Consider the following 20,297-nt stretch of genomic DNA (forward strand, 5'->3'; position numbering starts at 1 on the left):
GGAAGATAGTCAGTTTGAAATTAAACACTCTCAGTGTGATAACCAAATCTTCTTTATTAAACTGGAATGTCTCTAGGTCAGCTCTCCACTGTAACTATCAAACTAGAGGAAGAAAAATCTCCTAGGAGGGAAAAGAGGAGGGGGGAGGAGGAAGAAGAGGAAGGGAGGAGGGAACGGGAGAATGGGGAAGGGACGAGGGAGGGGGAACAGAGAGAAGGAGAAGGGAACAGAGGGAAGGGGGAGAGAAGAAAAGACCACACGCTCCACTCCTCCCCCACAGGCTAACAGTGGCTCTCTGTGATCCAGGCTTCGCCACAGAGACAAACGCAGAGTCTCTCTTAAGTATGTGTTTGGGCTATTAATGACCTAAAAATTAAGAGCATGTTTTTCAACCCAAGAGATCTTCACAATATGGAAATAATGCCTTTTTCTGAGAACTTGAACATCAAAAAGTAAACTATATAAGGGTATGCACAATTTTGTAGAATTCTGAACAAAATTCCAACCCATCAATAACCTCCATAAAATGAAAACATGCTTAATACAATTAACTAATGTGAATTGGTTTCCTCTAAACAAAATGAAGGGGGCCTCAACTTTAAAAGTAGGCAGTCCCAGGGTCATGTAAAGAAGAATACTGGGGATCACTGAGGAGTGTGAGGCACATGCTCTTTCCCATGGTTCTCTTCCAGAATTTTGTAAAATGTATTTCATTTACATTGTTGCGATTGGCATATACAGTACTTGACTTTGTTATAGCAATTATAGTAACAAAGCGTTTCTAAGCGACAGATACAGTACTAGAATTTTGTGAATTACATAGTAACAAATATGAATAGTGGCCACATTTAAAGACTATGAGGTTTCCCTGTAATTTATGTGACAGGAGAAATAATGTGGTCTGAAGGAGCGTGCTCACCTTTAACTTGTGATAGAGCCGCTGCAGCTCCTTTTGAAGAACTTTGTTTTCATCGTAGGCCTCAAACGCCCTTTTCCGTTCAGCAAGCAACTGCCTCTGGAAGCTGTTAGTGCTCAGCTCGAGGTTCTTTGAAAGCTCCTTTGTGTGGCAACGACAAAACCAACAGTCAGACACAGGCCTGGACGTGCAGGCCACAGCTCGGTAGCACTGATAAGACTTAAAAACCAGGCTAAGTTTAGTGTGCACGAGCGTAACACAAGCCAGGAACAGGCTCCCTATCCATTAGGAAGATGTCTAGCGTGTTGATCCTTCTTTTGCTTTTCCTGATGATGGGTGATCACTCCTTACACATTTGCCTACAGCACACAGTCACTTGAGGGGCCAAAAGGCAGAACTGGTAACAGAGGAGCTTCCAGAAAGCAGTGCTGGGAAGTAAGTGCCAAGGTAGCTAAGAGCAAACAATACAGTGCGGTGTGCGCACTGGAACACCCACTCGGGAACACCCACTTGGGAAACTGGCGCCTGTTCCCATGGTCTCTGAGCATGCATCATCGAGGTTATGAAGAATTGAAATTGAAACACTTTTTTTCCCCAAATAAATAGTTATTTGCCTACGTTCTACACAAAAAAGTCTTCTGAACAAAACATAAAATCACATATAAAATGGGAAACATAAGGTAGCTGTAATCTCACTTCTCAGTAGCTATCATTGTCAGCATCTCAGTGGACAACCTGACTTCTACGAGCTTTTCCCGCCTCACTGTGATAAACCGAAAGCAATAGACTTTGGTACCAAATCCTTTAAAATGGAATCATTTCATAGATTAGCATAATTTATTTAAGTAGATTCTGCTGTCCTAGTTTTTCTGTACTTCCAGCTTTTCCCATAGTGAATATCCTAGAATAAATAACTTCAAACATAAATTGATTATTTCCCCAGGGCAATGTTAAGAAATGAAGTGTCTTAGAGCTTACTGAAATTAAGAACTCCGGTCTTTGAAAGTAACAAAGTGAATAAAAAGCCATTTTGAGGGAAATAACTTATCTGACTTGTATCAATCACTATAACAACACAATACATTATATACTTATATGTATATATATAGTTACATATAGTTACATTTACATATATATATATATATATATATATATATATATATATATATATATACAGTCACAAAATTCAAAGAAACCAAATAGTTCAGTAAAAGTAGAGGAAATATTTGAACAGGTGATTTACCAAAGAAGACAGAGACAAATAAACACCAAGCATGAGGCTCCAGGATCATTTTCTATGAAGAAAATTCAACTTAACGCCACAGTGAAGTGATACTACCTATCTGTTAGAATGTCTAAAACTAGGAAATCTAGTTGACAATGGTTCAGGGGATGAACCGCCATCAACATTCATGCACTCTCAGTGGGAATATACCATGTGCAGTGTACCCACAGTTTTCAGGGCAAGCAGCTGGCTTGGCTTGGTGACTTTCCTCAATATGTCAATTAAGGAGTTAAGGGTGAAAAGCAGAGAAAACCGATTTATTCAGCATGACCACACTAGGAGGAACAGCTGGCCACTAGATATCACAAGCCCCCAGAATGATCTAAGAAGGAAATGTTTTCCCCCACTCAACATCACACTTGGTTTAGTAACAACGACACATCAGAGATCACTGTTAAATGCAAAGTTATGGATATTCTAACCAGAACCTAGTGGTGGAATCCTGTAATCTCAGCTATGGGAAGGCAGAAGCAGTAGGAGCCTAGATAGAAGCCAGCCTAGGATACATGATAAGATTCTCTCTCAAAAAAATCCAAACCATAACATAGTACTAAGTTAAAATGTTCTATGTAAAAGGCTAGAGACCTACATAGGTCAGCAGCAGACTTCCTGCAGACTAAATCCTATGTTTCAGGAAGAAATTACTATAAAAGACATTATGTCAACAGAGGAAAAATCCACTAGGGACAATGGAATAAAAGAAATTACTGTATACATGTAAATCACAATACTGATGTATTTAGGGTCAATGGGTATGATATATGTAACTTCCCCTCAGAAAGTTAATCTGTGTATCTGCATGGGACAGAGAAAGAACATGGGATCCCATGACTGCATGTTAATATAAATATTAATATAAATCAAGCATGTTAATATTTACAATAGATGAGTTTGTAAACTCTTTAGTTTAGTATTCATGGTAGCATTTTAGATTTACAACTCTACAGAAGCCTGAAACATTTCTACAAAACAGGCAGTAAGAAAACTGTACCTCTAAATACACTGAGGCAGATTAGGGAGTCATCAAACCAAAGAGAAGAAACGCAGCACAGGTGGAATGGGATGGAATGTGCTCAAGTTCCAAATGAAAGCGCTGCCCACAAAGAACCTAAATGATCAGGAATTTCTTTTCTGATAATCAGGATGTAGAATCCACTGACCACAATATTTCTAAGCTGTAGGACATGATCAAGAAACCAAACCTGAGAATCCACAGGTAGAAGGGGCTGGAATACAAACTACAGGCACTGAAATTACAGTGAAAAAAGGGGTGGGGGTCTCCAAAGCAAGGGGGAATAACAGACATTTAAGTACAAGAGGCATTTAGAATTCTAAACAGACATGACCAGAAAAGCATGTATCCAAGGCACATTATACGTAAAACGCCTACAAAGAGCACAGAAATCCACTAAAGAAAACTTCAAGTAACTAACATACGATCCACGTAACATCAGACCTCTCTGCAGAAAGCCCAAATGGCAGGAAAACAGAGAAGAGTAAACAACTGCTTGTTAAGATTACCATACAGACCACAGTTATCTTTTCAGATAAAGGAGATACTTTCAAGATGAGCACAGACCAAAGCAATCCATGACTACTAAACTAGCACTACAGAAGATATTTTACAACATTAATAGAATAAGCAAAGAATCAAGCATATTTAACTCAGTATTTGGCAAATTCCTAAAATAAATAAGAAAGAGAAAAAAGAACAAAAAGTGTACAAATAAACCAAGAGTGGCAAATAACTCTCAATATTGACCCTGAACCTAAGTAAGAGGTTGTTAGCTCTCCAACTAAAACCTGCAGACTAGCGTAAGAGATGACAAACAAAATCCAGCCTCACTGGCAAAGACTCACACTGAAATGGAAAGGCTGGGAAGGGATTTCCCCAGCACGAAGAAGCTGTGAACAAGCAGGAACAGGTGGATTGGTGGGTGATAAAACAGACTTCAAGCCAGAATTAGAGGGATGAAGGAAAGCCATCCATAGCCACAGGGACAATCCAGCAAGAGGATGCAACGGTTGTAAATATATATGTTCCACACATCGCTACATCCAGTTTCCTAAACCACATGCTACTGGTCCAGATAAATCAACAGTGATCTCAACACACACCAACTCTCACCGGTAAACAAGTTATCAAGACAGAGAAGCTTCAAAGTTAAGATAGAACACAGGGAACAGACTTAACAGACATCTATAGAGCGTATAGCTGTGAAGATACTTTCTTCTCAACAGTTCATGGCACTGTCTCCAAAATAGATCAATTTTAAGCCATAAAAGAAATGTTACAAGTATTTAAAAATTGAAAAATTTTCTTATGTCTTCTATCATAATGGACTAAAATTAGAAATCAACAGAAAACCACAGAAAGAAAAAAAAGAAAATATTGAAACAGACTGAAGGGATTTGGAGGGATGGGGTGGGAAGTCGATATGATCAAGATGCATTGTATAAATGCATGAAATTTTCAAAGAATAAATTGAAAACACATCTAAACAGGTGAAAAGAAAAATATGCAAACACTTGGAGATTAATCAAAAAACTATTGAATGATTATTGAGTCACTGAAGAAAACAGGGGGAAATTGCCTAGAATCAAATGAAAGTAAAAATACCACCTACCAAGTAGTTCTGGGGGCAGGGATGTTCACTGCGATTGTACCTACATTAAAGGAACCACAGACATCTCAAATAAGTAACCTACTGATATACATCAAGGTCTCAGAAAAACAAAAGCAATCCAAACCCAAAATGAGCAGATGGAAAGAAATAATGAAGATCAGAGAAAAAAATTAATGAGACACTAAAGCAACATCATACTAAAGAAGTCAGTGAAACCAAGTTAGCTGTCTGAAATCAAGAATACAGAGAAGCTCTTAGCCAAGGTGCACAGGAGGGGAGCAGAGAGGAGAAGAAAGGGGTGAGGGAGGAAAAGAAGAGCAAGAGAGAACATGATAACCCAAATTAATAAAATTAGACATGAAAAGGGATATGATAACAGACACCAATGAAATCCAAAGGACCTTTAGGTGATAGTTTGAAAACTTTAGTTCTAGGAAGTTGGAAGCTGGAAGGAACAGTTCAATGTCTAGACTGGTAAGATCTGCTGTAACTGAATGAAGGTGATATACACAAGTTAACACATCCAGGAGAAGCAGTGAGACAGGATATGGAGAAACCAGCGTTGATGTAGTCACTGCTGCATCCTCGTGACAACATGCCTGAGAAAAACAACAAAGAGGTAGGGGTGTGTGCGTGTGTGTGTGTGTGTGTGTGTGTGTGTGTGTGTGTGTGTGTGTGTGAGACTCACAGTTTGAGGGGGAAGCCGGGAATCATGACGGGCACGTAACAGCCAGTCACATGCACCCACGACAGAGAAAGCAATGCTGCTGCGCCATTATTTCTCCTTTGTTTTCAGTCTGGACTCCAGACCATAGAAAGGATCTTCCCTGAGGTGGGAAGTTAAGATCAGTTAACTCTATCTAGAAACTAGATACTCCCAGAGCTTCATTTCGTAAGTTACAGCTGATCCTGTCAAGTTGACAATCAGTATTAATACAACAAAACATAAATTAGTCCAGCCACTATGGGAAATGGAAGTTCCTAAAGAAACTAAAAATAGAACTACGTGATCCAGCTATTGCTACTTTTGAGTGTATATTCTAAAGAAATGAAGTCAGCACACCAAACAGATATCTATGGTGATATTTTATTTGTACTGAAATGTGACTTTATTTGTATGTTAATAAATAAAGTTGCCTGGGGGTCAGAGCTAATAACAAGCCATAGCAGAGGTTAGGAGGTGGTGGTGTACACCTTTAATCCAGATCACATGACAGGCAGATCTCTGCGAGTTCAAGGATACAGCCAGCATGGAGACACACGCCTTTAATCTCAATACCAACCATAGAAGACCTGGAAGTCTGTACAGACAGGCAGTGATGAGAAGGTCATGTGGCTGGGTTTACAACCAATGAGAAGGCAGAACAGAAAGTCTATAAAAAGGACAGACACACAGAAGTAGGTCTCTTACTGAGGGAAGGACAGGAGTGGCAGTGAAGGGTAAGGTTTATAGCTCTTAACTATTGCTCCGACCTCTTGGCTTTTAACTCTGCAATTGGCTCTGTGTTACATCTACAGATACCTGCTGCCCATGTGTACAATGGTACTATTCCTAACAGTAAGAATCAGCCTAGTTGCTCAACAGATAAAAATATAAAGGAAACAACACACATACACACATACCATATACACACATACACCACACCATATACACACACATATATGCATACCATATACACACATACCCACATACCATATATACATACACCATACCATCATACACACATATATACATGCCATATACACACTTACACCACACCATATACACACATATACCACATCATATACACACACATACATACCATATACACACATACACAATACAATATATACACATACACCATACCATACACACATATACACATACCATATATACACGTACATGTATACCATATACATATATCATACCATATACACACATACATGCGTACCATATACATACATACCATATACACATATATATGCATATAATATATGTACATACACATACCATATACACATGTACACATACCTGCAGCAGTAAGTTTCTCAGGGCCCATCTGGCCCTGCAGTATGTGTTTCTCCAGTCCCCGCCTGTTCCGCAGTCCCACAGCCACTTATAAAATAATTACTTAGAGGCTTAATATTAATTGCAAATTCTATGGCCTATTGGCTTAGGATTCTTGCCAGCTAGCTCTGATAACTTAACTCAGCCCATAACTATTATTTATGTATTGCTACGTGTTGTGTGGCTTTACCTGCTTCCCGTTCCATGGTGCTCCTTGAATGGCAGTTTGGCGCCTCCTCCCACTCCCCTTTCTCCTCTCCCTCTCTCTCTTGGATTTCCCCACCTGGCTCCATCCTGCCCTGCCATAGGCCAATGCAGCTTTATTTATCAACCAATCAGAGCAACACATATGCATAGCATAGAGAAAGATATCCCACAGCACATACCATATACATACATACATGCATACCATATGCACACATACCATAGAATATTATTTAGCTGAGAAGAATAAGGTCTTGTCATTTTCAGAAAATTCAATGGAATTGGAAGTCATCATGGTGAGCAAAATAAGTCAGACACAGGAAGACAAGTATCACACACTCTTTCCCAAAGTAAAAACAGAATAGTGGTGACCAGGGCCTGGGAAGGCTATGGATGCAGGAGAGAGTGCAATAAGGGTAGATGGCTATAACATCCATGTCATGTGCCCACATGGGAATTCCACAGTGAATCCCATTAACATGTACACTTACAGGTCCTAATAAAAACAGATATTTCCCTCATGATGAAAATATAAAACTCGAGATGAAATGAACAAATAGAAATGACTTCAGGGTACTAAAGCTGGAACACAAGCCAGGAGTCAGTAAGAATTAAGAAAATGCATAATCAGGAAAAACAAAAGACCAATACAAACTTAGAAATAAGCATGCAATCCAGAGGCTTGAGAGGTGAAATGTAAACAGTAAAAGGAGAGAATACCTTACACATCATTCTAGAAGAGAATTTTAGTCTTGAGTTTTATAAGCTACACGAGGGCCACTTAGAATAAAATAAAATTCTGTGTGAACACTGATGTAAAAGCCCTGGTATTAGCATAAAGAACCAAGCAATACATGAAACTGCATCAAGCAAAGTAGCATTAACCCCTAATGTATCTAAGTAAGTCTAAATGCATCACACAAACGAAACAAGAATGCATTAATCTGTCCCGTAGCTACAGCAAAGACAGGCATCCGAGCATCTGATGAGATTCAGTTCATTATTTAAAGCAAAGCTCAGCACCATGTTTCCTATTATGCATGATTTTCCCTCACAGAGAAAGATCCAGAAGGGTACTAAAAGCTGTGATCTCTGAGTGGTAAGAATATTTAGTTTTCATTGTTTTTTACACTTTTTAAAAATGAACAAGGAAAAAAAGCATTAAAAATTAAAAGGCCAACTCCAAATATGTGTTTGAAAATAACATGTCTGCAAAGAAGATGATCCTAAAGGCTTCAGCACAGCTAGTCCTGAGGAGGCAGCCACGGGGACTTTATTAACAAATGTCTTCTTTTTCAGAATCAGACCAAAGGCAAAGTGGAAATCAAGTAAGAACATGAATGTTTTAGATATTCTCATATGTTGTATTATCACATAAGGAAAAATTGAAAAAATTAAATGGAAGTACAACTTAGGAATAGTGTCTTTGCCATGGTAGGACTAGGGAGACTTTCCTCACCACTTTAAAATAATTTTTAAAATGTCTGTAAAGAAGCATTTTAATGAAACAGAAACGCTTAACTTTTCCCGAAGTGAAGTATGTCAGAATGCTAACAAAGGGGTGGCCACGGCTTAACAGCTGTGCAAACACACTCAATGCAGCTGCTTTTCTTTCCACTTATTTCTTCTTCCTAGCAAAGAGGACTCTCGTCAAACACCAACTGGGTTAAATGGCTGTTCATGGTATCTTAACCACCGTTCGGTATCACTGCAGCTCCGGTCTCAAGACTTGGGCCTTGTGAAGCCAAGGGGTCTGGTGCTCACCTCACCAGCCCACCTTAAAGTCGTGCCAGTTTGGGCGTTCCTGGCAGATGAACTCAGCCTCTAGTCAAATCCTTCCAGGGACAGAAAGCTCAGCAATCAAAAGGTACTGAGTCCATAGCAGGCAATTCAGTGATTAGGAAGTTCTTCACAAATGAGTAGAAACCAGTTTCTATGTAATGTATGGCCCCAAGAACACCAAAAAATAGTATTTTTCCTCTTCCATGCCACAGCCCTTTGAATAATGAAGTGACATTTTCCCTCAGTCTGATCCATGCCTCCCTATTTATTCCATTTATTTTAAAAACATTTCATTACACTGTCTGTGTGCACGTGCATGCGTGCGTGTGTGTGTGTGTGTGTGTGTGTGTGTGTGTGTATATATACATGTACTTGTACCACCGAGCACATGTGGAGGTCAGAGGACAACTTGAGGGAGCCAGTGCTCTCTTTTCACTAAGTGGGTCCCTGGGATTGAACTCAGGTCCTCAGACTTGGCTGCAAGCACCTTTACCTGCTGAGCCATCTCAAAGGCTGCCTGTTTCATCGCGTTTGACTTCCTAGCTGTCCTGTTTGCTCTCTTCATGTCAGCTTGTGACTATGTCGTTCACGTTATTATATGTAATCCCAGCAGCAGAATTAGAGTGAGCAATAGCTCCTACCCCATGGTGTTACCTTCTCTGAATAACTCTTTCCCCACGGCGGCACCTAAGCAGCAATGCGGACTTAACTGAAAATATGTCCTTTTTTAGAGTGCGGGCTGTTCAGTCAGAGGGTCCACAATAGAGACGTACAGAGTCAGCTTTTTTTTTTTTTTTTAAAGAAAAGTTAAGCTTAATCAAGTTTCATGAGCTTGTTTGGAGCCAAATTTTGAGCTTAGGGGAACTGATTCCATTTGGATAATGTCATCATCAAACCAGCCATCCCCCACATTTGTGGGCCCGTCACAAATGCCTCATGAATCCATCATTCACTCATTCTTTCAAGAGACATTAATTCTAATCCAGACAGCATATCAGTATTGAGAGCACAGAACCAAATTAGGCTGGTTCCTGACCCTTAGGAACCCAGCTCAGTTAAGAGCTAAAGAGTAGGAGACTTACCACGACATTCAAAGCACCTTCTAGGAACTTCTCCATGTTCACAGCAGCTTGTCTGCACCAAGCTTGGGTGCAGTCACAGTCGACTTGTAAAATGTTCTAACATGATTTCTACTTAGTTCATGAAACAACAAACGTGATGGGGTGGGGAAACGGCTCACTGTACAGTGCATGCTGCATAAGCATGAGGACCCGAGTTTGAATCCCCAGCACCCAAATTACACTTTTCAGTGAAAAAGTAATATACTAAACAGTTTTTATGGTGCACTCCTGTCTGTGGGAAGAGGGTACAGAAATGACACTGGTGACCAGAATTCAATTTCTGGGGTCCACATGGAAGGAGGAGAGAACTCAAGGCCACAAGTTGTCCTCCATTTCCACCAGCATGCCATGACCATCAAATCAGAACACAGATAAAGACATAGAGACAATTGTGCATGCATGCACACATACACACTTGTGTGTACACATATACACACAAAAATGGATAGGCAGATAGATAGATAAAGTGACAACAAAAAGTTTAAGTATGACTTAGACCCATCAGATTTCAGAGCTTACAGGCACGTCTGGAGTTCAGGGTTTAATTCCTCAGATGTGCCAGCTGAAGCTGGGGGATTAACATACAGTCACAAAGCATAAGGACAAGAATAGAGATCTGCTGATCTGACATCCATTATTGTTTCTTGTGTTAGAAAGAGCAGAGAAGGAGCCGAGGCAACGGCAGAGCTTCTGGACTTGGGTTCAGAAGACAGAAAAGCTCTTAGAGCAGAGTCTAGAGGACGGTGCGTCGGGGAGAGAAATGGACCGATCTAGCCAGTGAGAAAAGGAGAAACTATGCTCAATCAGCCCTTGCTTCTAATGACTGCTTACTTGAGACGTACTACTGTTTTAACAAGAAGAAGCATACTCCCGCTTGAAGGCAGTCCTGAAGTACGGGAAACTGAGTAATGGTCTCTTACAGGAAAATTTACCAAAAGAAAAATATCCAGACTTTCTTCTACAGTGATATATACTGAGCTCCACAATAGCAAACTGCTTCCTGAATTTTCATCAACTGCTAACAGATAGAGAAGAGTCTCAATAGTTTCACTGTGTTTTCCTGACAAAGTAACTTTCTATGCCAATATGATGTTACAAGTAGTTGGATTTTTCAAACACTAAATGCACACCTACAGCTTGCTGTAGTTCTTTAAAAAAACAAAAACAAAAACAAAAAAACAACAAAAAAAAAACCTTATGTACCTGTACAGTAATTACACTTTTATCTTTTCATAAAGGCTGCAAGGCAGTTTTTGGTTTGACGACCATGGACTCCTATCATGGTCACAGTCCCTGACATTTGCTTCAGGACACACTGCTATGACTGACCTGCTACTGCAGCCTTGGTCAGAAAGGCACCCAACGTCTGGAGAATACAATGTAAGTTTTAGAATAATATGAAAGACTATCTACTTGCTTAATGTGCTATTTAAATATGCTTCTGTTTTCTAATTACTGTAAACATCTGTTGTGAGGTTGAATTGTCTGCAGATTTATCAATCACAACAACATATTGCAACAGATTGAGTGCAGAAGCAGATATGAGGACTCAGCTGTCCTTTACTGAGTCAGACATTAAAGATATTTACAAAGACCTAAAACAAACCACTTTCATCCTGATTTGCTTCAAGTTCAGAAAAAATATTAAGACTTTTTTAAAAAAAGATTTGTTTTTATTTTATGTGTCTAAGTACTTGCCTGCACATATGTATGTATGCCTCATACATGTACCTGGTCCCTGTGGAGGCCAGAATAAGACACTGAAACTGGAGTTACAGATGATTGTGAGGTGTCACGTGGCTTCTGGGAACTGAAACCCAGTCAGTCCTCTGCAAGAGCAGCGCTCTTAACCACTCAGCTATCATTTATACTGAAATATTTTATAATGCAATGCAACCAGATATTTATCACTGTTTAAATGAGTTAAGGAATATTTTAAATGTTTTAAACTTTTAAAATTCCTAATGTGGCAAACATCAGTAGACAACTCACCAACAAAAGCTTTGTTGGGGAAGGGCTGTAGGTAAGTTTCACAAGTTTGAAAGTCTTTGCAGCCTATAATTAAAGTGTGCTTCTCTCTACTTTCAAAATCAGGTTTTAAGTACTGAAATTTGTATTAATCTATTAAAGAACATACATTAAAATAGGACTGCTATTTTGAGAAGACTATTCAATAAATTGCTAACATGTGCTGTTACACAGTACAGTGACAAAAAAAAGCCGACAAAGAGGTGTCATGCAGAAGGGTGATCACAGACAGCAGTGTGCTACTCCTCTAAAGGGTGATCACAGACAGCGTGTGCTACTCCTCTAAAGGGTGGTCACAGACAACAGTGTGCTACTCCTCTAAAGGGTGGTCACAGACAGCAATGTGCTATTCCTCTAAAGGGTGATCACAGACAGCAATGTGCTATTCCTCTAAAGGGTGATCACAGACAGCAGTGTGCTAAGAACCTGAAAAAAAATTGTAAAAAGTTTCCTATAAGAAAGAATTTTGAAAGTTTCCATGCAATATACACACATACCAGAACCCAAATAAAGGTGTACAGCAATTTTAAATGAAGGTTAAACATGTGGTCTGATTTAGGTGCCAGCCCTTTGCACTGTGTTTGGCAAGACTAACTCCATCAAGCAGTTCACCCTGGTACGTCCTGGGACTGGAGCAGGCACTACTGTAGGTGAGCAGTTCCTAAAGGAAGAGAACTGTCCAGGCAGTTGACTCCACTGAAATCTTTCACTATTCATCTCGTTAACCACATGTCCATTTTTAAACTAAACTACTGGGCTCCCATGCACCTTGAAACTCACATCAAATAACAAAACAAACCAGCAGCCAAATTATAGGCTGATGTTCATGGGGGAAAGGCTGTTGACATTCAACTAATTAAACTTAAAATTGTAGGCCGGGCGGTGGGGTACACACCTTTAATCCCAGCACTCGGGAGGCAGGGCCAGGCAGATCTCTGTGAGTTCGAGGCCAGCCTGGTCTACAGAGCGAGATCCAGGACAGGCACCAAAACTACACAGAGAAACCCTGCTCAAAAAAACAAAACAAAACCTTAATGTTGTAAGGATGTCCCTCCACTCCTCTCAGTAAGTGTGTGTGATCAGAGGAGTAAAAGTTGTCACCTGACATCCTAATAAACAAAGCTGCTTTCCCAAGTTCCAGTCTAAACACTGAATGCTAAAATTTAAAACAATCTACATCAAAATAAAAGAAAACTACAATACCACACAAATGAAAATAAAACCCTGAAGTTCATACAGAACCACAGAAGACCTGGAAAGCCAAAGCAATCCTGAGAAAAAGAACAATGCTGGAGGTTCAAACTATGTTACAGAGCTATCGTGATAAAATGGCATAGCACTGGCACAAAAACAGACATGGAGATCAATGGGACAAAACAGGAGACCCAATGAGTACATAACTACAGCCATCTCCTATTTGATGCTAAAAACACACACTGGAGAAAAGATACTCTCCTCAACAAATCTGATGTGCATGTGTAGAAGAATGAAACTAGACCCATCTCACCCTGCATAAAAATTAACTCCAAATAAATCAAAGACTTCCATGTGAAACCTGAGGTGGTGAAACTGCTGGGAGAAAACACAGGCTGTACCTTACAGCACCTACGTCTAAGACTTTGAATAGGGCTCCGTTTGCTTACAAATAAGGCCAACCATTGCCAAATGGGACCTATAAAATTAAAAGGCTTCTGTACAGGAAAGGAATCAATCAACCTAGTGAAAGGGAAGCCCACAGAGTGGGAGAGAATCTTTGTCATCTAAATATCTGATAGGGAATTAGTATTTGGAATGTTTAAAGAAACAAAAAACAGAATCAAGAAACCAAAAGACCCAATTTAAAAATGGACTAAGGATCTAAACACATCCCAAAAGAAGAAATAAAACTATCATAATTATCCCTGGAAGTCAGAGAAATGCAAGCTAAATCAACTTTGAGATTCCAACCTAGCCCAGTCAGAATGTCTAAGATCAACAAAACAAATGGCAGCCAATGCTGGAGAGAATGTGGGGAAAGGGAACCCTCGTTCATTGCTGTTGCTTTTGCAAATTGGTCCAGTCATTCTGTAAATCAGTGCAGAAAACCTAAAAAAGCTAAAACTAAATCCACCATGTGGCCCAGCTATACCACCCCTCAGCATATGCCCAAAGGGCCTGACATCCTCCTCCACAGATACCTGCTCAGCCACGTTCACTGCTGCTCTATTCTCAATAGCTAGGAATGGAGACAACCTAAGCGTCCTTCAGCTGACAAATGGATAGTGAAAATGTGATGCATACACACTATGGAATATTATTCAGCTGTAAAGAAAACTACAAATCATGAAATTTGCAGGCAAATGAATGGAAATAGAAGGTACTACACTGAGCAGGCAACCCAGATGCAGAATGACTAAAGGCACATATTCTTATTTGTGGCTCCTGGCTCTGAATCTTTAGATGTGAATCTACAATCTGGAGTCTATGCAGAAACCAGGGATGGAGTAAAGAACTGGGGGTCAAAGGGGGGAGGAACTCTAAAAGGGGGGTAGTAAGACATGGGTGCTATGGAGGGAGAAACAGGAAGAACAGCGAGGGGGGACTTTATCTGGGGAGGAAGGAAGTAGGGTGATATTGAGGAGTAGGTGGGCAGAGGGATAAAGAACACCAAGGATGACTGAAAAAGTCACAGGGAAAGACATTTTGTTAGAATTACTTACAAGATACCTATAATACATATTAAGTAACTTAAACAAAATTATGCCATTCAGGTGATAATCCACACCCCCACCCCCAAAGAAGCCATAAGTTGACAAAAACTCCAGTACCAATGGATGGAAAAATGTCCCTTCCAGTCATTTGTCAAGGGAGTCCCAAAGCAATTTAGGATATGCTGTTACGCCTGATTATCTCCCAGAACTTCAAGGTAAGACCCGATTAATGAAGACAACACACTTGTGAGAAATCAAGCTGGAACTGATCTGGAAGCCTTCCTGAGGACTAGCTCTCATAGTTTCTTAAAGTGTTATACAAGTTTCTAAGAAAAACAATTAATGGTCCTACCCACTGTACAGCCTACACATCCCAACAATGACCAGCACGTCAAAACAACCCAAGGATCTAACAGTGACACTTATATCTTGGACTTAAAGTCTGATCAACAGGAAATTTGTGTCTAGAACTGCAAACCTAGCCAAATGGCTGGTGAGGTCATGGACCCTAGAGAGGCTACTACTGTCATGTTTAATCAGTATAACTCTAACTACTCAGCCTTATACACATGGTGAGGTGCAGCTCTTACCCCTTATCAAAGAGGCTTCTTTTTTGAGCAGATGGAGACAATTACAGAAAGCCACACCTGGTCAAAAATTCAGGAAGCAACTGCAGGTACCAAACCTCAACAGATACATCTACAATACAAGCCCTATAATTAAGGCTCAGGGAACACTGTGGAAGAGGAGGCGGACAGGATCATAAGAGCCAGAGAACCATGGCATCTGCTGCAACATCCTGTATTCTATCTGACAGGGAGTTGCACCCATGAAATATTAAACAATATGGTCTCCTAAAGAAGACCTGAAGAATGGCACTCCCACCTGACATACTGACATGGATGGGGAGTCTCATAGTCACCCATCCCTTGATGAAGAGCAGCTACAGGCAATTGGTTCCTCTGGGAGAAGATTATTCAGCCTCCCCCAGGGATGGGCCCCGATGGATTATCCAGTTCCAAATGGTCATCCCTAAACATGTGTACATCTGAGCAACACTCAATGAACTTAGCAGGTTGTAGTTACATAACAGTCACAGTTACAGACACCGGACAGTTGACAGGGAGTGGAAGTGGGGGGGCACACAGGAAGAGTCCGAGGGAAGAGAGTATGGGGAATAAATGATAGCAATCCAGTACTCATGTATGCAAGTCTCAAAAATTCATAAAATGAGTATAAAAACAATCTCAAAAATGTCAAAGGTGTGATCTACAATATGAAAACCAAGTTAATTAGCATGATATGCTCAAGATTTTAATTAAATGAGTACATGTTGACTGCTCATATCACAGGGAAGAAATATATGCAACCGTTTGAGGTGATGGATATTTTGTTTTACTACAGCAACCATTTCAGTATAGGCATCATGTTCTCTATGTTAAATATGCACAATAAAATGCATTTAAAAGCACAATTTAAGAAAGTCAAGTAATACAAGCTGAAAGATAAAGAATCTTTCTTTTGAAAGTACAAATTCAGATCGAGAACAGATAGCATATATTAAAAAACAAAAACCCAGCAAAACAACGACACGACACGTCCTCTGCACCACACAGCCGGTCCGCCTCAGGGGAAAGTATGCGACTGCTGGGGCGCTGCAGGGGTGCAGCTGAGATGACCAGGTGCAGCCCGGCCACCCCTGGGTTTTAGTGAGGGCGCAAAATGCAACATCACAATCGAGTTCCTCACCACCTCTTAAGCAATTATGGGCCTTAACCATCACCAACTGATCTAGAGGGGGAAAGGAATTTAGGTTGAATGAGGCAAAATTTAAGATGCTGAATGAGGCATAAAAACAAAAGCTTCATTTCCTAACCAAATGAAAAACTCAGTAGCAACCATTTTAAGTTCTGGGTTGATTAGTGAGATGATGAAGGAAATAATTATATATACTGAATTGGATGCCAAAAGTGTCAGGAAGATAAGGAATAAGCTAAAAGGTGAAAACTAATCCTCCTGAGGGGGCTTCAGAAGCAACGCCACTCAATAGAGAGCTAGTAAGGTGTGGCAGCAGATGTGCCATTACCAACTTAGCACAAGAAGGTCCCTGCCTATATATGAAACACTGGCCCCAACACAACTCTAATTACACAGAAGCAGCTTGGTTCAGGTCTGGGACCTGGAGACACAGAGCTTGTATAAATGATCCTAAACCTGGGTCATTTCTAAAACTGCATCGTTCCTTTGTGTGCATAAAACATTCAATTGAAAATCTATTGTTTACAATAGAAATAAGCTTTGAAATTCAAAAAATAACTTTAGAAGTGATCTGAGAAAAAAAATTGAGACTATTTAGAAATCAAAGATGAGTCAAATAAATGGAGACACCTTGCACTTAGAGCCAGGAAATTCAGCAGTTAGGTGGCAGTCACTACAAATTGATCTGTGCATAAAGCAGTTCCTATCAAAGCTCCAGGATGTGTTTGCGGACACACAAGCTCATTTGAAGACCACATGGACAGGCTGGAGTGATGGCCGAGCAGCTGGAGGGCTTGCTGCTCTTCCAAGAGCCCTGAGCTGGGTTGTTAGCATCCCAATCAGGTAGCTCAAAACTGCCTGTGTGTGCATGCACATACAATACATCTTTTAAAACAGGCAGAAGATCTAATTAAAGAGAACTTCAGAAGCCTGTAAGAAGTCGCTGTCTGTGTAAGAAGTCATGTATTAATGTATTAAGGATGAAGAGTGTGTGGTAACAGGAGACAGATACTAGGGTCATCAGGACAGATTAGAAATCTAGAAAGAAGCCCTCAAAAATATGTCCAACTGATTTTTTTAGGAGATGCCTAAGCAACTTGATGTGATGGAGGAAGGGCCGCCTTTTCTCATGGCATGTCAGCAACTGAGACCTGATACTTGGCCTAACCCGCAACCTCTTGCAAAAAACAATGAACTCAAAATGAACCATGGGCTTAAATGTAAAACATAAAACGTAAGTGTTTACAAAACAATGAGCTGTAGACCTTAAATATGTATTTTTTGTCACACATTCCTCAATAATGATTAGAAAAGAAAATAACTGGTCACAACACAGGAGGTAATCTTTATGCTATAAGCAAAGGACAATAGAGATGAATCATTCTTTGACTTGACACCAAAGCACAATAAATCAAAGAAAAATCTGGTAAAGTGGACCACAAAGAAATTAAAATCTTTCCCTCTTGAAATATCTTTCCATCTGTAAAGATGGTAAGAAAAGTTACAGAGTGTGAGAAAAGATTTGCAAACCATACATCTTAAAAAAGGTCTGAATGAAGAAATATAAAGAACTGCCAAAAACACTCACGGGGGAGGGGGAATCACTTACCAAATAGGAAGGAAGAACCCCACCAAGAACAAGATCATAAACAGGTGTTCAACTCCAACTCTTAGGAGAGTGCGGTTTGGCAGCACAGTAAGCAAGGGGTGCTGCGGGCCTGTGCAGACCGGTTATAGAAAGGGTTAATACCCAGTGCTGAGGGGAGAAGAGCCAGAGAGGTGAGGCTGCTGACAGGAACACCCACTGGCTCCATACTCTAGAAAAGCGAGGACAGTTCCTGACAAAGCCAAGCAGACATTCTACCATCCTGCACATGAACTTCCAGGTACAGATCCCAGAGAAATGAAAGTCATGTTCATACAGAAAATCTGTACATGAATGTCAGTCTTAGCAGCTTCAGTGGTTAGTTAAAAAACTAAAGGGTTGCTGAGCAGTGGTGGCGCATGCCTTTAATCCCAGCACTCAGGAGGCAGAGGCAGGCGGATCTCTGTGAGTTCAAGGCCAGCTTGATCTACAAATCGAGTTCCAGGACAGCCAGGATGGGCACACAGAGAAACTCTATCTCAGAACAAACCAAACCAACCAACGAAACAAAACCCAAAGGGGACTACCCTTCAATTGGCTCTACTGAGACACTCTGTCACCACACTATTAAGCACTACTCAGGAATCAAAAGCTGCTGACTCATCCAACAACTGGTATTAGAGTGTCTATAATACATGCCAGCATCAAGCCTGTACAATAAGCAACTCTAGTTATACAGCATCCTTGAAATTAAAGAATTATACAGATGCCTATCAGTGAATGTCTCAGGTTAGAGAGGGGAGGATAAAAGTATCACTGATCTGTACCTTGACCTGAGTCACGGTCACGAAAACCATGCATGTAATTACACTGTGTATCACAATACACATGAGCACAAACAAAGCCAGGGGAAAGCCGAGGAGATTACTGGATCATTTCACTGTATTAGAACCATCTCCTCAACTCTAATATTGTGTGACAATTATAAAATAGTGGGAAAAGCATGCAACGGGAATAGAAGAACTTTCTACATACTTTTCTTATTAAAGCATGTCCATCTACAATGATCTCCAAATAGAAAGCATCCAGTAGCCTTATTTTTAAGGGACAGAGTCTTGCTATATGGTCAAGGTTGGCTTTGAACTCAGTCCTTCCTCAGCTTCCCAAATGCCCAGATTATATATGCACATGCCACCACACCAGGTCTATCTCTGCCTCATCCCACCCTCACATAGATTGTTGTTCATGCAGGTTTCTTAAACAGAGGGCCACACACAGTTTCACTACAACCTTTCATACGTGTATGGTCCATCATATTCCTTCTCATTTCTTCCCCTCCTCTGTTGTCCCCCATATCCCTTAACCCATGTGATTCCCTTCTTTGCCCCCAGACAGTTCCTTTGTTATCATGATATTCATGACCTTCTCTCTGCCCCTTTATGATCTCTCCTCTCTCACGAATTTCTAGCTTCATGGAAAGGGATGTTTTGTACAGGGTGGTTATTATATGTCAAAGACAATCAAACAGTCAAACATAATGTTTCCAGAAGTTACTAAGACTCAAACTCATCCATCAGCATGTGGTTTACTAATAATATATACAATCTTCAATATGTAGCTCTTAAATAAATAATCTTTTGTGTAAGTGAAAGTATATATACATGTATGTGCATGTGTGGAGGCCAGAGATCAACTGTGGGTTGCATTCCTGGCAGCTGTCCACCTTGGTCTTTCACTGGCACCTGGAGCTCACCAAGTAGACCAGGCTAGCTGCTCAATGAGCCCCATGGGTTTGCCTGTCTACATCTCCCCTCCCCAGCACTAAAACTATATGTGCTCGCCACCACCTACCATTCCCAGGCATTTTTATGTAAGAGCTGGGGGTAGAACTCAGGTCCTCGTGTTTGTGGAGCAAGTCCCTTACAGACTAAGTTCTCTCCCCCGCCCCTAAATATACATTCTTAATTGTCCTTAATATCTTGGTGGTTTTGTTGTTGTTTGAGTCAGGGTATCACTATGTAGCACTGGCCTAGAAAGTAGACCAGGCTGGTATCAAACTCACCAAGATGCCCTGGCCTCTGACTCCTGAGTTTTAGGACTAAAAGCCTGCACCATCTGCCTGGCTCTGTTCTTGATTTCTATCCCAGAAAAATAATGTTAAAATCCACTTTCGGGTCTAAGCAAAGGCCAAACTATAAGGGACTGCTTAATCAAAGCCATCAAAATGCCCAGTGAGCACCAGCCATACAGCACG

At 40.5% G+C, this 20,297-nt stretch overlaps 1 protein-coding gene across 3 annotated transcripts in view; it reads right to left on the reverse strand.

The window, feature by feature from the left end:
• Lca5 (lebercilin LCA5) overlaps positions 1–20,297 on the reverse strand; it is a 47,863-nt gene that overhangs the window by 6,542 nt on the left and 21,024 nt on the right. For all 3 annotated transcript variants that reach the window (XM_036193817.1, XM_036193816.1, XM_036193815.1), the window contains exon 4: positions 920–1,057. In XM_036193817.1, coding sequence (XP_036049710.1) covers positions 920–1,057 — 138 coding nt within the window. The remainder of the gene's footprint in view (positions 1–919; positions 1,058–20,297) is intronic.

The sequence above is a fragment of the Onychomys torridus genome, chromosome 7 (assembly GCF_903995425.1).
Source record: "Onychomys torridus chromosome 7, mOncTor1.1, whole genome shotgun sequence".
NCBI classification, from domain to species: Eukaryota; Metazoa; Chordata; class Mammalia; order Rodentia; family Cricetidae; genus Onychomys; species Onychomys torridus.